Here is a 19657-nt window from a genome sequence, read left to right on the forward strand (position 1 = left end):
AGCTCAGCTGGAATACTGTCACCTCCACTAGCTTTGTTGTTGCTCAGCTTTTCTAAGGCCCACTTCACTTCACATTCTAGGATGTCTGGGTCGAAGTCAGTGACCACCTCATTGTGATTATCAGGGACATTAAGCTCATTCTTGTATAGTTGTTCCTCTGTGTAATTTTGCCACCTGTTCTTAATCTCTTCTGCCTCTGTTAGGTCCCTGCCATTTTGGTCCTTTATCGTGCCCATTTTTGCATTAAACGTTCCCTTCATCTCTCCAATTTTCTTGAAAAGATCTTTGGTCCTCCCTATTCTATTGTTTTCTTTTATTTCTTTACACTGTTAATTTAAGAAGGCATTCTTATCTCTTCTAGCTATTATCTGGAATTCTGCATTCAATTGGGCATATTCCGCTTCCCTCCTTTCCTCAGCTATTTGCAAAGCTTCCTCAGACAGCCATTTTGCTTTCTTGCATTTCTTTTTCTTTGGGATGGTTTTGGTTGCTACCTGTTGTACAATGTCGCGAACCTCTGTCCATAGTTCTTCAGGCACTCTGTTTATCAGATCTAATTCCTTAAATCTATTTGTCACCTCTACTGTATATTCAACAGGGATATGATTTAATTCATACCTGAGTGGCCTAGTGCTTTTCCCTACTTTCTTCAGTTTAAGCCTAAACTTTGCAATGAGAAGCACATGGTCTGAGCCACAGTCAGCTCCTGGTCTTGTTTTTACTGACTGTATAGAGCTTCTCCATCTTTGGCTGCAGAGCATATAGTCAATCTGATTTCTGTGTTGACCGTCTGGTGATGTCCATGTGTAGAGCCTTCTCTTGGGTTGTTGGAAAAGAGTGTTTGCTATGACCATCGTATTCTCTTGACAGAATTCTATCAGCCTGTGCCCTGCTTCATTTTGCACTCCAAGGCCAAACTTGCCTGTTATTCCGGTTATCTTTTGGCTTCCTACTTTAGCATTCCAATCCCTCATGATGATAAGAACATCATTTTTTGGTGTTAGTTCTATAAGGTGCTGTAGGGCTTCATAGAACCAGTTAATTTCATCCTCTTCAGCACTGGTGGTTGGGGCATAGACTTGGACTATTGCGATATTGAATGGTTTGCCTTGGATTCGAACTGAGATCATTCTGTCATTTTGAGGATTGTATCCCAGTATTGCTTTTCCTACTCTTTTATTGACTATGAAGGCTACTCCATTTCTTCTGAGGGATTCTTGCCCAAAGTAGTATACCTGATGGTCATCTGAATTAAATTCACCCATTCCTGTCCATTTTAGTTCGCTGATACCTAAGATGTCGATGTTCAGTCTTCTCCTCTCTTGTTTGACCACGTCCAGCTTTTCTTGATTCATGGATATTTACATTCCAGGTTCCTATGGAGAAAAAATCTTTAAAGCATCGGACTTTCCTTTCACCACCAGACACATCCACAGCTGAGCGTCTTTTCGGCTTTGGCCCAGTCACTTCATTCTTTCTGGCGCTACTAGTACTAGCCCTCTGCTCTTCCCCAGTAGCATATTGGATGCCTTCCGACCTGAGGGGCTCTTCTTCCAGTGTCATATCGTTTTGCCTTTTGGTACTGTCCATAGGGTTTTCACGGCAAAGATACTGGAGTGGGTTGCCATTTCCTTCTCCAGTGGATCACGTTTTGTCAGAACTCTCTGCTATGACCTTTCCGTCTTGGGTGGCCCTGCACGGCATAGCTCATAGCTTTATTGAATTATGCAAGCCCCTTCGCCACGACAAGGCAGTAGTCCATGAAGGGGAAAGTATAATTAGAATTGCTTATAATTGAACCCCAATACAATACACTGTACCTTTGAAGAATACTGACAAGAAAAAGTGTGATTATATATTTAGTTTGAAAAGTACTAAATTTATATTTCAAAGTTTCTGTTTATCTTACATTTATAAATGTTTTTAAAAACAGAAAATAATCCCAATTTCTATATTACTAAAAATATATGATTGTATAGAAATACTTACCAATCAGCATAAAAATTGACTAGTGCAACATCGGCATTGTCTGGGAAAAAGAAAAATTAATTAATGTTTGTGACATCACAAAGCCTACACATAAAATATTAAATCAACAGCACAGGAAAAGAATAATATTATCATTTTCAAAAGGGCAGCAAGCAACATTTGGATAAATCAGAATTAATAAAAAGTAATACTGTTTCTATTACAGAATTATTAGGTTAACTGAACAAACTAATTATTTAAACTACAGTTGTTTTGTTCTGTATCTGTTTTATGGAGGGTTGAGAGAGCAATGGATAAGTCAGAACAAAATAGCTTTGCCTATCAAAATTGCTTTCCTTCATAGGGGCATGTATTTGATGCGGTAACTTGCCCTTGCCTTGTCTTCAATTTCTGGTGAACTTACTTGATTCTGAACTTTATTAATTTTGTCTTCTACGAAAGAGCAGAATTCATATTTTTTCTGTTGTAACAAGTTGCTTTGTGTTTTGGAACTTTAACTTAGAGCTTTGAGTTTAAGTTTCTTTCTTATGGTGATTTGGTCCAGATTTATTTTACCCTGATAAATCTGGGAAACAAAATGTTTGTAACTGCACAATATCCAACATGGCAATCATTTTGTGAGAGCATCCACACCAATCTTCCAGAGTTTCAAACATAGACTTTCACACTCCAAAGTTAAGAGTTACTCAGACTAGAAAGTAGAATAGCCCTAAATTCCCTATGAATGCTTTAGAATCTTTGCTGCACTTTCACATGACCAGCAGTAGAGAGCTATCATAGTATGTGAGATTAATGTTCATTAGGTTTTTTTGAACCAAGTGTGACAAGGGATAAAAATAAAACCAATTTTTAATATATATTTTAGATAATAGATTCCTATCCTCATCTTTGTTCTAGCTCTTACATGTAACCAAAGATTAATAATGTTTTTGAGTCAGACAAAACAAGGGATTTGGGCTGTGCAAATATTTTTTTTAAAAAAATTCCAAGTTCATATAGCTGCTTTGAAAACTGCAACTACTTTAGTGCCACACAAGTAACCTGGGAAAAAACACAGCAGCTTTAAAATTTTGCAAAATGCTGCTCCATATAGTCATCCTGTAATACCTGTTCTGAAGGTTTGTTTATGTTTTATGTTTTATTTAATTTATATACCGCCCTTCTCCCTGGGGACTCAGGGCGGTTCACAGGGCATATAAATAAAAATACAATACTATACAAAAGTTAAAACAAAGATTAAATCAGTGCCCAATTAAAAAACAATAATACAATCTAAAATGACAATTTAAAACCCAACTCCCCCATCAGGCCAGACCGGCCAATTCAAACAAATGGGTCTTCAGACCACGACGGAAAGTTCGGAGGTCCGATGCCGTCCGGAGCTCCACCGGCAGTTGGCTACAAAGAATTATTTCTCAGAGCATGATTAGACACACCATAGCTGTACTAAAATCAGTAAGATTCATTAACCAATTTAGTGTGATGGTAGTTCTTCTTCCTCCAGGACCAGGTCCAGTTAGTTTTAATAGAAGAGATTTGATAAAAGTCCCCTTCTCTATAGGGGTTCCCAGGTTCCATACTCTCCCCATTCCTGTTTAACATCTATATAAAGTTGCTGGGTTAGATCATCCATCAGCATGGGGTTAGTTATCAACTGCACATCTCTATCCCAACTGACAAGTGATGCTGTTAATGTTTTTTCTCAGATTTTGTCCACAGATGGCTGGCAGTGGTTAGTTTTGGGTGACTTGAGTGATGGTGGGGGAGAAGCAGGTAAGCCCCTGCAGGGTGACTGTAAAGACTATTCTAGGTATCTAGAAGTCATTCAACCTCTGTGGGTGTTGGATTCGGGCTGGACAGATCCAGTGGAAATGATTGAGACATGGCCTCACTTGGTTATCTGGAAGAGCTTAAAATAGCCAATCCTGAAGAAATCGACAAGGTCCTTACTGTTATGAGCTATGTCACATGTAGTCTGGATCAACTGCCCTCCTACTTGGTTAAAACGTCCTGGGAGGTGGCATGTGGTCAGGTTCAAGCCATGGTAAATGCCTCCACACACACTAGGTATGTGTGAAGAAATAGGTAATGGTTTCCCCCCTCTTCCAGAAACCATTTTTGGACCCTATGGCTTTGAATAACTTCCATTCCAACCTTCCCTTTTCAGAGGATGGCAAGAGGATGGTAAGCTCTTCGCTACAGAAGGTCTTTGATGAAGCAGATTATTTTCAGTCAAGTTTCAGATTTAGCTATAGTATCAAGATAACATTGATCATACTTGTAGATGTGTGGAGGGCTTGGGATTTTGGAAGTGTGTTCATTCATTCTATTACTTCTGGATCTCTCACTAACTTTTGATACCATCAACCATAGTATTTTCTTGACCAGCCCCGAGGATTGGGAGTGGAGTATTGTTCTCTGCTGTTTTTTTGTGATTGCTATCAGTCAGTGCTAGTGAGCGGGGAAAAGTCGAGCCTGAGCTCCTATTATATGGGTTTATCATATTATGTCTCCCCCCTCATAGTTAAGATCTATAATCATCCACCAGCATGGGATTCAGTATCATCAGTAGGCTGATGATGTTCAATTATATATCTCTATCCTATATTAGGCAAATTATGTTCAGTACCTTGAGGCTGTAAGGTTCTGGGGTAAGAGAAACCAGCTGTGAATCAACCCTAAAAGACAAATAGTTGTGGGTACCCCCTCTCCACCCGCATTGTCAGGAAAGTTGATATCTCTGATTCAGAGATGATACAGAGTAACATTCCCCCAGGCAGATCTGGTCGAGGGTGAGCATGCAGACCTGGCCTGCATCACGGAGACCTGGTTGGGCCCAGAGGGTGGTATCCGTCTGGTTGATCTTTGCCCACCAGGCTTCCGGGTGCTACACCGGCCTCGGACTCAGGGTAGGGGTGGGGGAGTGGCTGTGGTTATGAGGGAGACCTTATGTCCGCAGGAGGCCACCGTTCTTCAGATAGCCGGGTGTGAATCTCTCTTACTGAGGTGTGGTCCTAGGGTGCAGTTGGGTCTGCTGCTGGTGTACCTTTCGCCCAGTTGCGCAGCAGCAGCCCTGCCTGAGCTTCTCGATATCCTCTCGGGGCTGGTGATTGAGTTCCCCAAACTCATGGTTTTGGGTGACTTCAATCTACCATCCCTGGGAGGAGTATCTGAGTTAGCTCGGGAGTTCATGGCTTCCATGACGGCCATGGACCTGACGCAAGTAATTCATGGACCAACTCATGTGGGAGGTCACACCCTGGATTTGGTTTTTCTATCTAGACGGTGGTTAGATGATCTTGGTGGGGGCTCTCCAATTGTTATGCCCCTGTCATGCACCGATCATCATCTACTGCGGCTGGTCTTCCGTTTTGCCACTCCCCACCGTGGGGGTGCTGAGCCAACTAGATGGTTCCACCTCAGACGCTTAATGGACCCTGAGAGGTTCCAGGCAGCACTGGGGTCCCCACCTGCCTCCTCTGCTCACAGCTCGGCAGATGCCTTAGTGGAAGCCTGGGAAAGGACGGCCACGGAGGCACTTGACCGAGTTGTACCCTTGTGGCCCCTGACCCGGCGCAGATCCCAGTGGGCTCCATGGTTTTCCGCAGAGCTCCGGGAGATGAAGCGTCAGAGACGGGGCCTAGAGAGCGGTTGGAGGTCCAGCCGATCTGAATCCGACCGATTGCGACTAAGAACCTATATTAGGTCTTATCTCGCAGCGATGAGGGTGGCGAGGTCTAACTACTTCGCTGCCCTCATTGCGTCCGCAGATAATCGCCCGGCCGCCCTGTTTAGGGTGACCTGCTCCCTCCTTAATCAGGAGGTGAGTGAGGAACCCTTGCAGGGGCGTGCCGAGGAGTTTAGTCAACATCTGTCAGACAAAATCGCTCAGATTCGGACCGGTCTGGACTCCGACTGGGCAGAGTCGGACGATCAGGACACGGGTAGTCTTGTCAATGTTACCTGGGAGAAGTTTAATCCTGTAACTCCGGAGGAAGTGGACAGGATTATGGGGAGGCTGAGCTCCACCACATGTTTATTGGACCCGTGCCCTTCCTGGCTGGTTTATGCAGCCCGGGAGGGGACACGAGGCTGGATCCAGGCAGTTATATCTGCCTCCTTGAGTGAGGGTAGTTTCCCCGCCGCCTTGAAAGAGGCGGTGGTGAGACCTCTCCTCAAGAAGCCTGCCTTGGACCCGGCTGTGATAAATAACTTTCGTCCGGTCTCCAACCTTCGCTTTCTTGCAAAGGTTGTTGAGAGTGTGGTGGCGCATCAGCTCCCTCTGGTCCTGGATGAAGCGGATTATCTAGACCCGTACCAATCAGGCTTCAGGCCCGGGTACAGCACGGAGACGGCATTGGTCGCGCTGGTGAATGATCTCTGGAGGGCTCGGGACAGGGGATACTCCTCTGTCCTAGTCCTATTAGACCTCTCAGCGGCTTTCGATACCATCGACCATGGTATCCTGCTGCAGCGCCTCAGGGGATTGGGAGTGGGAGGCACGGTCCTTCAGTGGTTCTCCTCCTATCTCCTGGGATGCTCGCAGTCGGTGTTGGCAGGGGGGCAGAGGTCGACCGCGAGGCCTCTCATTTGTGGAGTTCCTCAGGGGTCGGTCCTCTCGCCTCTCCTGTTCAACATCTACATGAAACCGCTGGGTGAGATCATTCGTGGCTTTGGAGTTGGGTATCATCAGTATGCTGATGATACCCAGCTTTTCATTTCGACCCCAAACCACTGCAGTGATGCCCTCGACATGTTGTCCCGTTGCCTGGAGGCGGTCCGGGTCTGGATGGGGAGGAACAGGCTTCGACTCAACCCTGACAAGACTGAGTGGCTGTGCGTACTGGCATCTCGGGACATTCAGGATATCCCACCCCTCTCTATGGGGGGTGAGTTATTACCTCCTGTAGATAGGGCTCGCAACTTGGGAGTCCTCCTAGACTCACAGCTTTCCCTAGAAGACCATATAGTAGCTGTGACTAGGGGGGCCTTCGTCCAGGTCCACCTGGTGCGCCAGTTGCGGCCCTATCTAGACCGGGATGCCTTACGTACAGTCACTCATGCGCTCGTGACCTCTCGTCTTGACTACTGCAACACTCTCTACATGGGGCTACCCTTGCAGACCACCCGGAGGCTCCAACTGGTACAGAATGCAGCCACGAGAGTTTTGTTGGGAGTTTCCCGACACTCCCATGTCACACCTTTGCTCCGCGAGCTGCATTGGCTTCCAGTTGTCTTCCGGGTGAGGTTCAAGGTGTTAGTAATGACCTACAAAGCCCTACATGGCATGGGTCCGGAATACCTTGGAGAGCACCTGCGGCCGGCGTCAACTTCCCTCCGCCCAGTACGCTCCCACAGAGAGGGCCTCCTCAGGGTGCCACCGGTCAAAGAATGCCGACTGGTGGCCCCCAGGGGGAGGGCGTTCTCTGTGGGCACACCGGATTTATGGAACCATCTTCCGGTCGAGCTCCGGATGGCGCCTGATCTCCGCTCCTTCCGGCGCGATCTTAAAACCCACCTTTTTGAACAAGCCGGCCTGACCTGATGGGATGGGGTTGGGTTTTATAAATTGGCTTAACTTTTAATCTGTACTAATTTATTACGGGCATCTCTGTTTAATTACTTTTAATAATTTTTAATTTTTGTATCTTGTTTTTATTATGTATTGCCCTGTTCACCGCCCTGAGTCCTTCGGGAGAAGGGCGGTATACAAATTAAATTAATAATAATAATAATAATAATAATAATAATAATAATAATAATAATAATAATAATAATAGTAATAGTAATAATAATAATAATAATAATAATAATAATAATAATAATAATAATAATAATAATAATAATAATAATTTGAGAGTCCTCTTGGGACTCATGGTTTCTGCTGGAAGAGCAGGTGGCAAGCTGTGCAAGGGGATCCTTTGCATAAATTCAATTTGTACACCAGTTGTGCCCATCCCTAGAACAGCGGACCTTGCTAAACCACCTCTGTTTTAGTCATCTCCCATTTAGATTACTGCAATGTGCTCTAATGGGGCTGCCATTGTAAACTATCAAGAAAATGTAATTGATCCAGACTGGAGATGCATGTGCAGTTTTGCCCTCTACCTTGTGTCTCACTTGAGTAACACTACTGCAAGAGCTATGCTAGATTCCAGGCGCTTTCCAGGCGCAATTCAGTTAACACCTTGAAAGTTCTATATGGCACAGGGACAGGTTATTTGCAGAACCATATCTCTCTGAGGGTACCTGACTATTCTGCTAAGTTAGATAGGGTAAGTATACTCCAGATCCCCTCCTTAAATATTGCCATCTGATGGAACTTTAGAGGTGCATCTTTTTGGTTTCCATCCCAGTGGTTTGGAATAGCCTCTCATCTGAGATCCAAGGGATCCCTTTTAGTCTTCTGGAGGGCTATGAAGACCTGGATCTTTCCTTCAGGTTTTGGTCTATGTAGGGGTTGAGCTGCAAGGATGTTTGCTATGGCAGGGCTTTTCAACCTTATCACAGATTGTACCACTTTTAGGACATGACAATATTTGAGTACCACCAGTGCTTAGCAAGGTGTCAAAAACTTGATGACAAAAAGGGGGGGATTTTGGGTTTTACTGATTAGATTCATTTGTTGTTATAGAAATGGCTAGATTATAATGTTATGGAAAAGTAAAAAGTTGAGGTTCAATGTTAATGCTTCCTTCTACTGCAACAGAGGAAGTCTGTTCTTTTTCTTTTCTCCCCCTCACTTCCCCCCACTTTTTCCTCCCCATTGTGTCCTACTATTTGCTTTTGTATTTTTGTATTTTATTCTATAATCTAATAAAATATTACAAACTGTAGGAAAAAAGTAAAAAAGTACCAGTTTTAATTTCTTTGGTGGCTGTTCCTTTGCTAAATCACTTTCCTTTTGCACTGACAAATGTATGATGAATTTATCCATATTTATTAATATGCACCACTACCAGCTAGCTCAGGGGTCTTCATACTTGGCACTTTTAAGACTTGTGGACTTCAACTCCCAGAATTCCTCAGCCATCATGGCTGGATGAGGAATTCTGAGAATTGAAGTCTACAGGTCTTTAAGTTGTTAAGTTTGTAGACCCCTGAGCTAGCTGGTCGGCCCTTCTTAGCAATCCTTCCACAGTGTAGTAAGAATGTAAACCCCCATCCCTTCCCTGTACCCTTAAAGAGACAGGAATCAAGTGCAAAGCAACAAAGGCTCACAAAATAAAAAAACACATAAACTGATTTTTTTTCTCTTTAAGCTACCTCAGGGGTGTCATGTACTTTGTTTTTTAATTTTTTATTGTTGTGAGCCCCCTGAGTCCTTGGGGAGAAGGGCGGCATATAAATGTAATAAATGTAATAAATCTCAAATCTATAGCAATCCCAGACTGAAAGGCTCTGGCAATTGCGAAAAGTTTTAGCTTTAAAATTAAACCTGTTTACCTTCAAAGTAAACTTTCTAAAAGCCATAGACAGACTCAAGATAAGGGGGGTAAAACTAATTACATTTGTTTAAGGGGTTAAACCTACAGAAGTCAACATTTTGGACTCATTGGTCTCTAAAATAGAGACTAAAATATTCCAATAACCAAAGCACACAAAGGAGCCTCTGAATTAAAAAATGCTGTAAAAACTGTACAAAAATTCTTATGATAACCCAATCAAGCTGCCAGCTGATCCAGAACTAAATAAAGCCACCTCCTTTCCAACATGCTAGCTTTTCATTTCATCAGCACTGATTGCATTCTCCCAGCTGAAGAAAACGAACCAGGGGACCTTTTCTTCCAGCAATAGCTGCTGCTTCTCTGTCCATTTCCTCCCTGCCTGCTGACCTCTCCTTCTCTTTCCCTGTTGTCTTTTTTCCCCTTTCCTGCCCAAATCACCTCCTTTTATAGTCTCTCCTCTGGTCCCCCCACTTTTTCTTCAGTTCACCTCCAGCTCTGCACTGCTTCCAGAAGCACCAATCAGCTGGAGCCAATCAGCTGGAGCCCTGCCGGCTCCTGGGGCTTCTGCTGAGCATAGACTGTCCTGCAGATGCCTCTCCCTCAGGCCTGGCTTGCTTTGACTCACTCCCCTCCCCCTACACTTGGCTACCAGTCACGTACTACCTGGCACATGGCAAAGTACCACAGGTGGTACACATACCATTAGTTGAAAAGCCCTCCACTATGGGGCCTGGAGGGTATTTTTGTTTTCAACCATGTTTTAATGGATTGTTGTGAGCCACCTAGAATCATTATATGAGATAGATGGCCATAAAAATTTAGTAAATAAATAAAATAAAAACCAAGTGACTTTGGGTTTCAAAGCCTCCCAAATCCAAAGGTTTTCCAAATATTGCATTGCTGTATACAAATCTCATATGTAATTTTGTGGTCCTCCTATGCTCATGGTTCCTGTTCAGGGAATATGAAGAAGACACGACAAGCAGAGCTTTTGTATAGATTCATCTTGACACATTTTCTCGGACCATGACACATTACACAAGGTCATACAAGTTTTGGTCACCATCTGAATTACAGCAATGTACTTAAGGCGGCCCATGAAATCCACTTAGAAGATAGAGCTGGTCCAGACTGTGGCTGTGTAAGCAGTTATGGGAACACTTCAATTATTTATTTATTAATTTATTAATGGGACTTATATCCCGCCCTATCTCCCGAAGGACTCAGGGCGGCTAACAACAATAACATATAATAAATACAGAAATTAAGATAAAATTAAAATTAAAGGCCTCTGTACAATAAATTAAAATTAAAAATTAAAATAAATTAAAATTAGAGTTAAAAATTGTAAACATAAATAAAATCCCGTCAGTCCAGGTCAGCCAGGTGGAAAAGGAGTGTTTTGAGGCCGCAGCGAAAGGACTGGAGATCTTGGGCCATCCGAAGCTCAGGGGGGAGCTGGTTCCACAGGGCTGGCGCTCCCACAGAGAAGGCTCTTCCCCTGGGGGTCGCCAGCCGACATTGTCTAGCCGACGGTACCCTGAGGAGGCCTTCTTTGTGTGAGCGTACTGGGCGATGGGAATTCATTCCTGGCAGCAGGTAGTTCTGCAAGTATCCCGGGCCTAAGCCATGTAGGGCTTTAAAGGTAAGTATCAGCAGCTTAAATATCACCCGGAGGGCAACCTGTAACCAATGCAGCTCACGCAGGAGGGGTGTAATATGGGAGTATCGGGGTGCTCCCATCACTACCCGTGCAGCCGCACTCTGCACCAGCTGAAGCCTCCGGGTGGTCTTCAAGGGCAGCCGCATGTAGAGAGCATTGCAGTAGTCTATACGGGAGGTAACAAGTCCGTGGGTGACTGTACGTAGGGCATCTCGGTCCAGAAAGGAGCGCAACTGGTGTACCAGGCGAATCTGGGCAAATGTCCCCCTAGCCACGACTCCAATATGATCTTCAAAACTGAGTTGTGAATCTAGGAGGACGCCTAGATTGCATGCTCTATCAACGGGAGGTAACATCTCTCCTCCTATAATCAAAGATGGAACCTCTTGGACTAAACGAGATGTTGGTACGTAAAGCCACTCAGTCTTGGCCGGGTTGAGCCGGAGCCTGTTCTTTTCCATCCAAATCTGTACTGCTTCTGGGCAATGGGACATCACATCGAGGGGATCACTGGGTTGGTTCGGGGTGGAGATGAAAAGCTGGGTATCATCAGCATATTGATGATACTTCACCCCGAAGCCACGGATGATCTCTCCCAGCGGCTTCATATAGATGTTGAACAGGAGGGGCAGGAGCACCGACCCCTGAGGCACCCCACAACTAAGGGGCCTAGGGGTTGACCTCTGCCCCCCTGCCAACACCGTCTGTGAACGGCCCAAGAGGTAGGAGGAGAACCACTGCAGAACGGTGCCTCCCACTCCCAACTCCTCAAGACGACGCAGCAAGATACCGTAGTCGATGGTATCAAAAGCCGCTGAGAGATCTAATAGGACCAGGACAGAGGAATAACCCCTATCTCGGGCCCGCCAGAGATCATTCACCAGTGCGACCAATGCCGTCTCCGTGCTATACCCGGGCCTGAAACCTGATTGGTACGGATCCAGATACTCAGTTTCCTCCAGGACCAAAGGGAGCTGCCGTGCCACCACGCTCTCAAAGACCTTCGCAATAAAGCGAAGGTTGGAGACAGGACGAAAGTTGTTTAAAATAGCTGGATCCAATGCAGGTTTCTTAAGGAGGGGCCTTACCACCGCCTCTTTCAAGGCGGCAGGGAAGTACCCTTCACTCAGTGAGGCATTGATAACTGCTAGGAGCCAGCCTCGTGTAACCTCCCGAGATGCATAGACCAGCCAGGAGGGACACGGGTCCAACAAACACGTGGCGGCACTTAATTTCCCCATGATCCTGTCCACTTCATCCGGAGTCACAGGATCAAACTCTTCCCAAATGTTCTCGGCCAAACTCATCGTTTTCCTCTCGTCAGATACTGCCCAGTCAGAGTCCAGACCAGCCCGAATCTGAGCAATTTTGTCCACCAGATATTTACTAAATTCCTTGGCCCGTCCTCGTAAGGGGTCCTCTCCCGTCCCTTGATTTAAAAGGGAGCGGACCACTCTAAACAGGGCAGCCGGGCAGTTATCTGCGGACGCAATGAGGGTGGTGAAGTAAGCGCGCTTTGCCACCTCCATTGCCACAAGATAAGATCTAGAAAAGGATCTTAACTGTGTTCGGTCAGACTCGGACCGACTGGTTCTCCAAATGCTCTCAAGGCCCCTTCTCCGGTGTTTCATCTCCCGCAGGTCCTTGGAGAACCAAGGAACGAGTCAGGACCTGTGCCGGGTCAGAGGATGCAAAGGCACAACGCGGTCGAGAGCCTCCGAAGCAGCCTGTTGCCAGGCATTAACTAAGAACTCGACCGGGCTGTGGGAGAGGGAGGTAGGAATCAATCCAAGCGCCATCTGGAACTTATCTGGGTCCATCAGGCGCCTGGGGCAGAACCATCTGGTCGGTTCCGCCTCCTGACAGCGGGGGGGGGGTGACGTGATGGAGGCCCAACCGCAGGAGATAATGGTCTGTCCATGAAAGGGGTTGAGATGTTGGAGTAACCCCACCCAGCCCATTAAGCCACTGCCCAGAGATAAAAATAAGATCAGGCGTGTTTCCCCCCTCGTGAGTCGGGTCCTGAATAATTTGGGTCAGGTCCATAGCCGTCATGGAAGCCATGAATTCTCGGGCCACCTCCGATGCACTGCCCAGGGAAGGCAGATTAAAGTCTCCCAGAACCATAAGTCTGGGAAATTCAACCGCCAATCCTGAGAGGGCGTCAAGTAGCCTGGGTAGAGCCGTTGCTACGCAGCTTGGAGAGAGGTATACCAGCAGTAGGCCCAACTGACCACCAGGACCCCACCTTAAGAGGAGGGATTCACATCCGTCTATCTGAAGGGCAGTGGCCTCCCGTGGATGAAGGGTCTCTCTGATAACAACCGCCACGCCACCTCCCCTACCCTGAGCCCGAGGTTGGTGCAGCACACGGAAACCTGGAGGGCATAAATCAATCAGAGGGACCCCTCCCTCCGGGCCCAACCAAGTTTCCGTGATGCACGCCAGGTCTGCGTCTTCCTCCTCGATCAAATCATGGATGAGGGGAGCTTTATTCACAACAGACCTAGCATTAAAATAGATCAGCCTGAGCTCAGGTGTCTGCCCTCCCCCTTCCCCAGGACAGCAGGTGAGAGCCAGAGGGTCAGAGCGCGCCACAGCTCGAAAATAGCGGGGGCGTGATCTCAGATTACGATATGGCCCTCTGCTCATCCATCTGCCGCCATTCCCAATCACCGTGGGGATCGGTATCCCTACCCCATCCCCCTGGGTCCCAATTAATTAATCCATGTTACAACACTACTCCAGGAACTGCCTTGGTTCCCAGTAGGCTTTGGGCTGCAATTCAAACTCCTGATTAAAGCCTTTAATTGCATGGAGCCACCTTATTTGTGGGACCACCTTTCTCCAATTTATTTCTTTTTAACTCACTAGATTGGGCAGGCTGACCATGTTCTGGCTCCTATCTATTATGCATTAAGGAAGTGGGCTTTATCTATCATAATGCCTGCCCTTTGAAACATTATACTTCAACAAATTTATCTGGCCCAATCTTACTAATTTTCTGTTAACCTTGAAGATCTAACTCTTTCTAGGCATGACTGACTGTGGTTTCTTTGACATGACTAAAATTATGTGATCTCAGTCTCATCGCCCTTGACTGTGCTATTGGAGTATTGTTTTTTATTATTATTGTTATCTTTGGTTGTTGAGTGTCATCCTGTCTATGCCATCAAGAGTCAAAACTGTGAAATGGGAAACTATATGAATCAAGGCAATAAATAAATAAATGTTCTGTATAAGCATTAAACAATACTTACTTAAAACATCATCTATATTTCCACTGTCAAGGCTTGTTATTTCACTTTGTGTTGGATGAAAAAAAGAAGATATCTGCAAGAATATAGACACCTTAAAATGTATCTATTAACCTTCCATACATACATAGTTTAGAACATTTTAGCATGGCCAAAATTGTTTCAGATATTACATGCATTAAGAGAGTTTAGCTTTGTCCTTGTCCTCCTCCCCAGTACCCAATGGATTTCTCCAGTAAAGAGTCTTCCCCCAGGATGAAACACAAATTGTCGAAGATTCTAGTTCACTAAACAAATTACTGATATAATTTGTCACAATATAGTTATTATTCCTGCTCATACAATACATAAAGTGAGAGGAAAATCAATCAAGACAAGTTTATTTAATAGTTATAGATCAAGAATCTGCAAGTTTGTTAATGAAGAGCCACTTCCATCAAATATTCTATTGTCAGTATATCAATTATATTTTTCAAGTAAAATTAAAACTTAACTGCTGGTAATCAGTTCTTAAGAGCACTTTCTACTTATTAATAATTTCTTTCACTAAATGGGCTCAGACCATGCCCACCCTGCTAGAACTAATAAGATGGGCAGAATCAGAGATAGGCAACTTTATACATAATCTGGCTCCATGCAATATAGAGATTTAAAGGTTACAAACAGCACCTGAATTGCATCTGGAAGCATATTGGGAGCCAGTGCAGCTCATGCAACTCTGGTATTATGCATTCTACCAGCTACAGCTTCCAAATGCTTTTCAAGGACTGCCCCAAGTGCACAGAATTGCAATAGGCCAATCTGGAGGTGACCAAGGAATGCAGAGGTATGCAAAAAGAGCTGAAACTTTTTCAATAAAATAAATTAATAAATAAAGTGCAGAATGTGAAACCTTTTAATGGAGCTAAGGGAGACCCTTGAAGAGGAACACCTAGATTGTCTCCTCAGTCAGAGTTAGCTAATCACTAGATGAAGAGAGGTCTAAAACCCACAGCTACTTGGTCTTATAGGATTGAACTGAAGCCATTCTTCTCTATTCAGACTCTAGGCACTCAAAACACCAACACAGCATCATTTGAACAAGTTGAGATAGACAACTTTCATCAGCATACAAATAATACTTGAACAACAGGCCAATCTCACCAAGCTGTTTTATATAAATGAGACAATTGATTCATGTACTGTAGTAGCCCATAAAGTAGAGGCATAGTTAAACCTATTGCCCAGTACACCAAAGAAACGTGACCTGGAAAAATGAGGAAAATCATTTTAAAAATGTCCCTCACACTCCCAACTACCGCCAGCCCAGAAGGATACTATATTTGATGATTCCAAAAGTCAGTAAGATATCAAGTCAATCACCAAAGACAGCTGGGTGACCTTTGGCGAGTCACTCTCAGCCCAATTCACTTCACAGGGTTGTTGTTGTGGGGAAAATAGGAGGCTGAATGTGTGTTGGATATGTTTGCCATCTTGGGTTATTTATAAAAAATAATAAATAAATGAATAAATAAAGTATGGTCAGGATGGATACACTACCCTACCCTAGGCCTTCCAGAAATCACCCACATGGATGTTCAATGCCATCTTGTAATATACCCCCTGCATGAAATTTGACTTTACTAGATCTAGATAATCTATTCGCTTTACAGCTCCTTGAAGCTAAAGGTGTACTAGCTTCTCAACAACTTTTCCTCAAAAAAGAAGGTTGTCTCCAAGTCTACTTCTGATCTCTTGAGGAAGGAGAAGACCACCAACTCCTGCTAAGAAACATTTACCTACTACCTGAACCCAGCTACATGTGACCTCCTTGGAACCCTTGACTAACCAGGAGGGATATGGATCTAATACAGTGGCAGCAGAAGCCAACAACAAGCACTCTGTCCACTTGTATGGGAGTAACTGGATTGAATTTATGTTATATTGAATTTTTCTTTTTTTGTTATTTTTAACTCCTGTTCTATTATTATATCAGGTACCTTTCTCATCATAAACACATAATATAGTGTTTCCAACTTCTTTTGCAGAAAGTCCAGAAAAATACAGATGGGATTTCCAAAGGAAGTACAGTGAACAGAAGAAAGCTTCATAAAAGCAGAGCAAACAATTGCAGTGAAGACCAAGGGACCAATGTATAGAAAAGTTCCTTGGAACCTCTGTGGATAAACACAGGATAGATTGCCCAGGTGTGCTCCAGATGGCTGCTAATCACAAAGAGACAGAAAAACAGTTTTCCATGGGTTTGAGAACCGGGAAGACGAAGAATCAGCCATCCTGCTTACAACCGTGCCACAGCCATTTAAACATTAAGTTTACAAATATCATTTTCTAATCATTTTCAGAAATTGCCTGTCTTAAAGCTAGTAGAGAACTTCGGAACATTTGAAATGTTTTCATCAAGTCAGTTACCTTCAACTTGGAACAAAAGGAAAATTAAATATAAGGTTAAGAACTTAAACAATTTGAAATAAAAAGCTAAATAAGATTTTGATCTAAGAAAGTTATAAATGGATAATGTTCAGATAAATTAAGAATAATGTCATTAACTATATAATTTTGGCATTAATTATAAAAAGTAAATAGCTTTTTGTGGGAAAAAGACTTCTTTTGGCAACCATGGCTATTGTAAGTAATAACAAAAGCTAAGTGATAATTTTAGAAATTGGACACTGGAAGGTCTAAGCAGAAGAAAAAAAATTAAGTCTGCTCTTGGTGTCAAGTATACTAAATTTACAAAACTTTAACCTTTAAAGTTCTGGCAATCCTTTATGAATGTTTTGCTGATGACAGGAATAAACAGCTGAGTTTTATAAATTTGCTTATAGATAAGAATGGGATTGGGGATGAAGAGATATCTATTTATCCTTATAGCGAGTGTTATATTTGTTTACCCTTCTGATAAAGGTTAGAAGTCACTTCTTATATATATTTCTTTTCCTTTTTTCCTGAACTTTGTATTCTTTTTTCCATTCTCTTCTTTTTTTTCTAAGTTTAGTTTGTATTAGATTTTACTACTGTAATTAAAATTAAAAATAATCCTGAAATACAGAACTGTGTTTACCATGACCTGATGTAACCTCCTCATCACAAGATCCCTTATAAGACTCATTGATGACTCACACCTGACCCATCACAAGACCTATCACAAACCCCTCCCTTGACACATTCACATCTGAAGCCCTTATAAACAGAAGAACATTGACACTGATATCCTCTAAACTCCGCTGAAGATGTTATCTCTCCTGGTAACAAAACATTTGGAAACCAACCCGCAAGCTCAGAGAACAAATCTTCACTAGGTATTGTCCACTGTGGGAACGAGGCTGATAAGACTCCATTCCCAAGGCTGTGAAAATGTTGCTGGGTCTTCGCACCTTCTCTTCCGCAATGAGAGATAAGCCAGATGGCTGAAGGCATATTCTTTTCTCACCCCAGGTTGGCATCAAGGGGAGAATAGTTCAAAGAGCAAGCAGACAGAGGAAGCAGAGAGGATACATTGTAGCAGCTAAGTGAAAGAACAATTCACATACAATTCCCCAAAGCCCTTCCCCCTCCCCCCAGGAGTATGGCAGAACCCATACAAGGAAAAAGAAAAAAGGCCCCCCACCAAAGAAATGGGTTCTGACAGCTATTCTATGTATTTATGTGGTGCCTGGTTGTATGTGCTTAATTGGTTGATGATTGGGGTGTTGATGGCCAGCTTTTAAGTTGTTGGCTGTTGTTTCCTTGTGCTGTCAAGCCCCAGATTTCTAAGTATTTCATAAGCTAGTGGTAAATCAGCACTCCTGTTGACTGACAAGGAGTCCATCTTCCAGGCTCCAATCATTTCCCTGGCTATTTTTGTCCCTGCTTGGCCAACAGTCTTAGTAGCTGCAAAATTGAATATATGTTCTTGTTCATTGCAATATGAGGCCACTAATGAGCTTGGATCTCCTTGTCTGACTGCTTGTGTTCTTGTGGTGGTTAGATTCCTCCCCATCTATCCTACATAGTCACATAGGCAATTCCTGCAGGGGATCCAGTAGATTACATTAGAAATATCTCCTACTTCCAAGCAATCTTTGCAATGTGTGATTTGTCCTTATAGGGTAGCCTCTGAGCAGTGTGAGATGCCCACTTGCAGATATCGGAAGTTGCATTCTACTGCTTCCTAAATGTTTTTGATATATGGTAGGGTGTGCCATATAGTTGATCTTTCTCAATTCCTCAAAAGTTGGAGATTAAACACAATAATTGTCAACCTCCACTGGATTCAGAGATGGCTTCTTGAATGGTAGGCAGATCATTACCCTTCTCAAAACTGCCAAAACTTTCTTTTCTTCCAAGGAAAGGCTTAGTACTATTTGGAAATAACTTCCTATTACCCTTTCCTGGCTATTTTAACCATTTAAGTTTTCAAGGTTTTGGCTGCTGAGAAAGCAAGATTTTTCCTGAAATTCTATATGGAGATATCATAGGTTAAAAGGACTAGGTAATTCACTCCCATGGTTCTAAATAATTCCTGGTGGAGTCTGGCTATGGGTTTGTGGGCTATCACTATTCTTAGGTGTTGGAGAGTTCTGGCTATCATTTCTGACACCCCTTTTGTGTATGGTAGGGTTCATTTTTGAGTGGCAGTCAGTTGTGTGGTGTGTGGTGATTTGGATGCTGTGTGTTGGAATACAAAGTTTTTGGAATAGTCATTACAGAGAAAGATGTCAAACTATCACACAACACACAGCTGACCACCACAGAAAAACGAATCCTACCATACACAAAAGGGGTGTCAGAAATGACAGCCAAAATTCTCCAATCCCTAGCAATAGCGATAGCCCATAATCCCACAGCCACACTCTGCCAGGAATTATCTAAAACCAAAGACAAGATACAGAAGGATGAAAGAAGCAATGTCATCTACAAAATCAACTGTATTAATTGCATCCACTTCTACATGGGACAAACATCACATCAATTAAAAGCTAGGATCCATGAACACTGGCTGGCAGTCAAACTCCATGATCCCAAATCCCTAATCCCTACACACACTGACACCAAGCAATACCAGTTCAATTGGGCAGCACTAAAATCATCAGTCACACTACCACCTGCCACATTTGGGAGTTCATCAAAGCCTGGCACTCCACAAGCAATTCTATCAACAGGCATATTGATCTACAACCAGCATACAAACTCCTCAGAATCCAAATTAATTGAACGGCCATCCAGAGACAGCACCAATTCTCAAGCCCCTCTCCCCACCAGCAGTTCACCATCCAACGACCCTGACCTGATGTACCTCCCCATCACAAGCCTCTCTCTGA

The 19657-nt window shown here is 43.8% G+C and overlaps 1 protein-coding gene across 2 annotated transcripts in view; it reads right to left on the reverse strand.

Annotated features, from left to right (window-relative positions):
- ERP44 (endoplasmic reticulum protein 44) overlaps positions 1-19657 on the reverse strand; it is a 151386-nt gene that overhangs the window by 105622 nt on the left and 26107 nt on the right. For both annotated transcript variants that reach the window (XM_083377139.1, XM_083377140.1), the window contains exons 2-3: positions 14361-14433; positions 1990-2029 (exon numbers count right to left, since the gene is read on the reverse strand). In XM_083377139.1, coding sequence (XP_083233265.1) covers positions 1990-2029; positions 14361-14433 — 113 coding nt within the window. The remainder of the gene's footprint in view (positions 1-1989; positions 2030-14360; positions 14434-19657) is intronic.

Source organism: Vipera ursinii (assembly GCF_947247035.1).
Source record: "Vipera ursinii genome assembly, chromosome: Z".
Lineage (NCBI taxonomy): Eukaryota > Metazoa > Chordata > Lepidosauria > Squamata > Viperidae > Vipera > Vipera ursinii.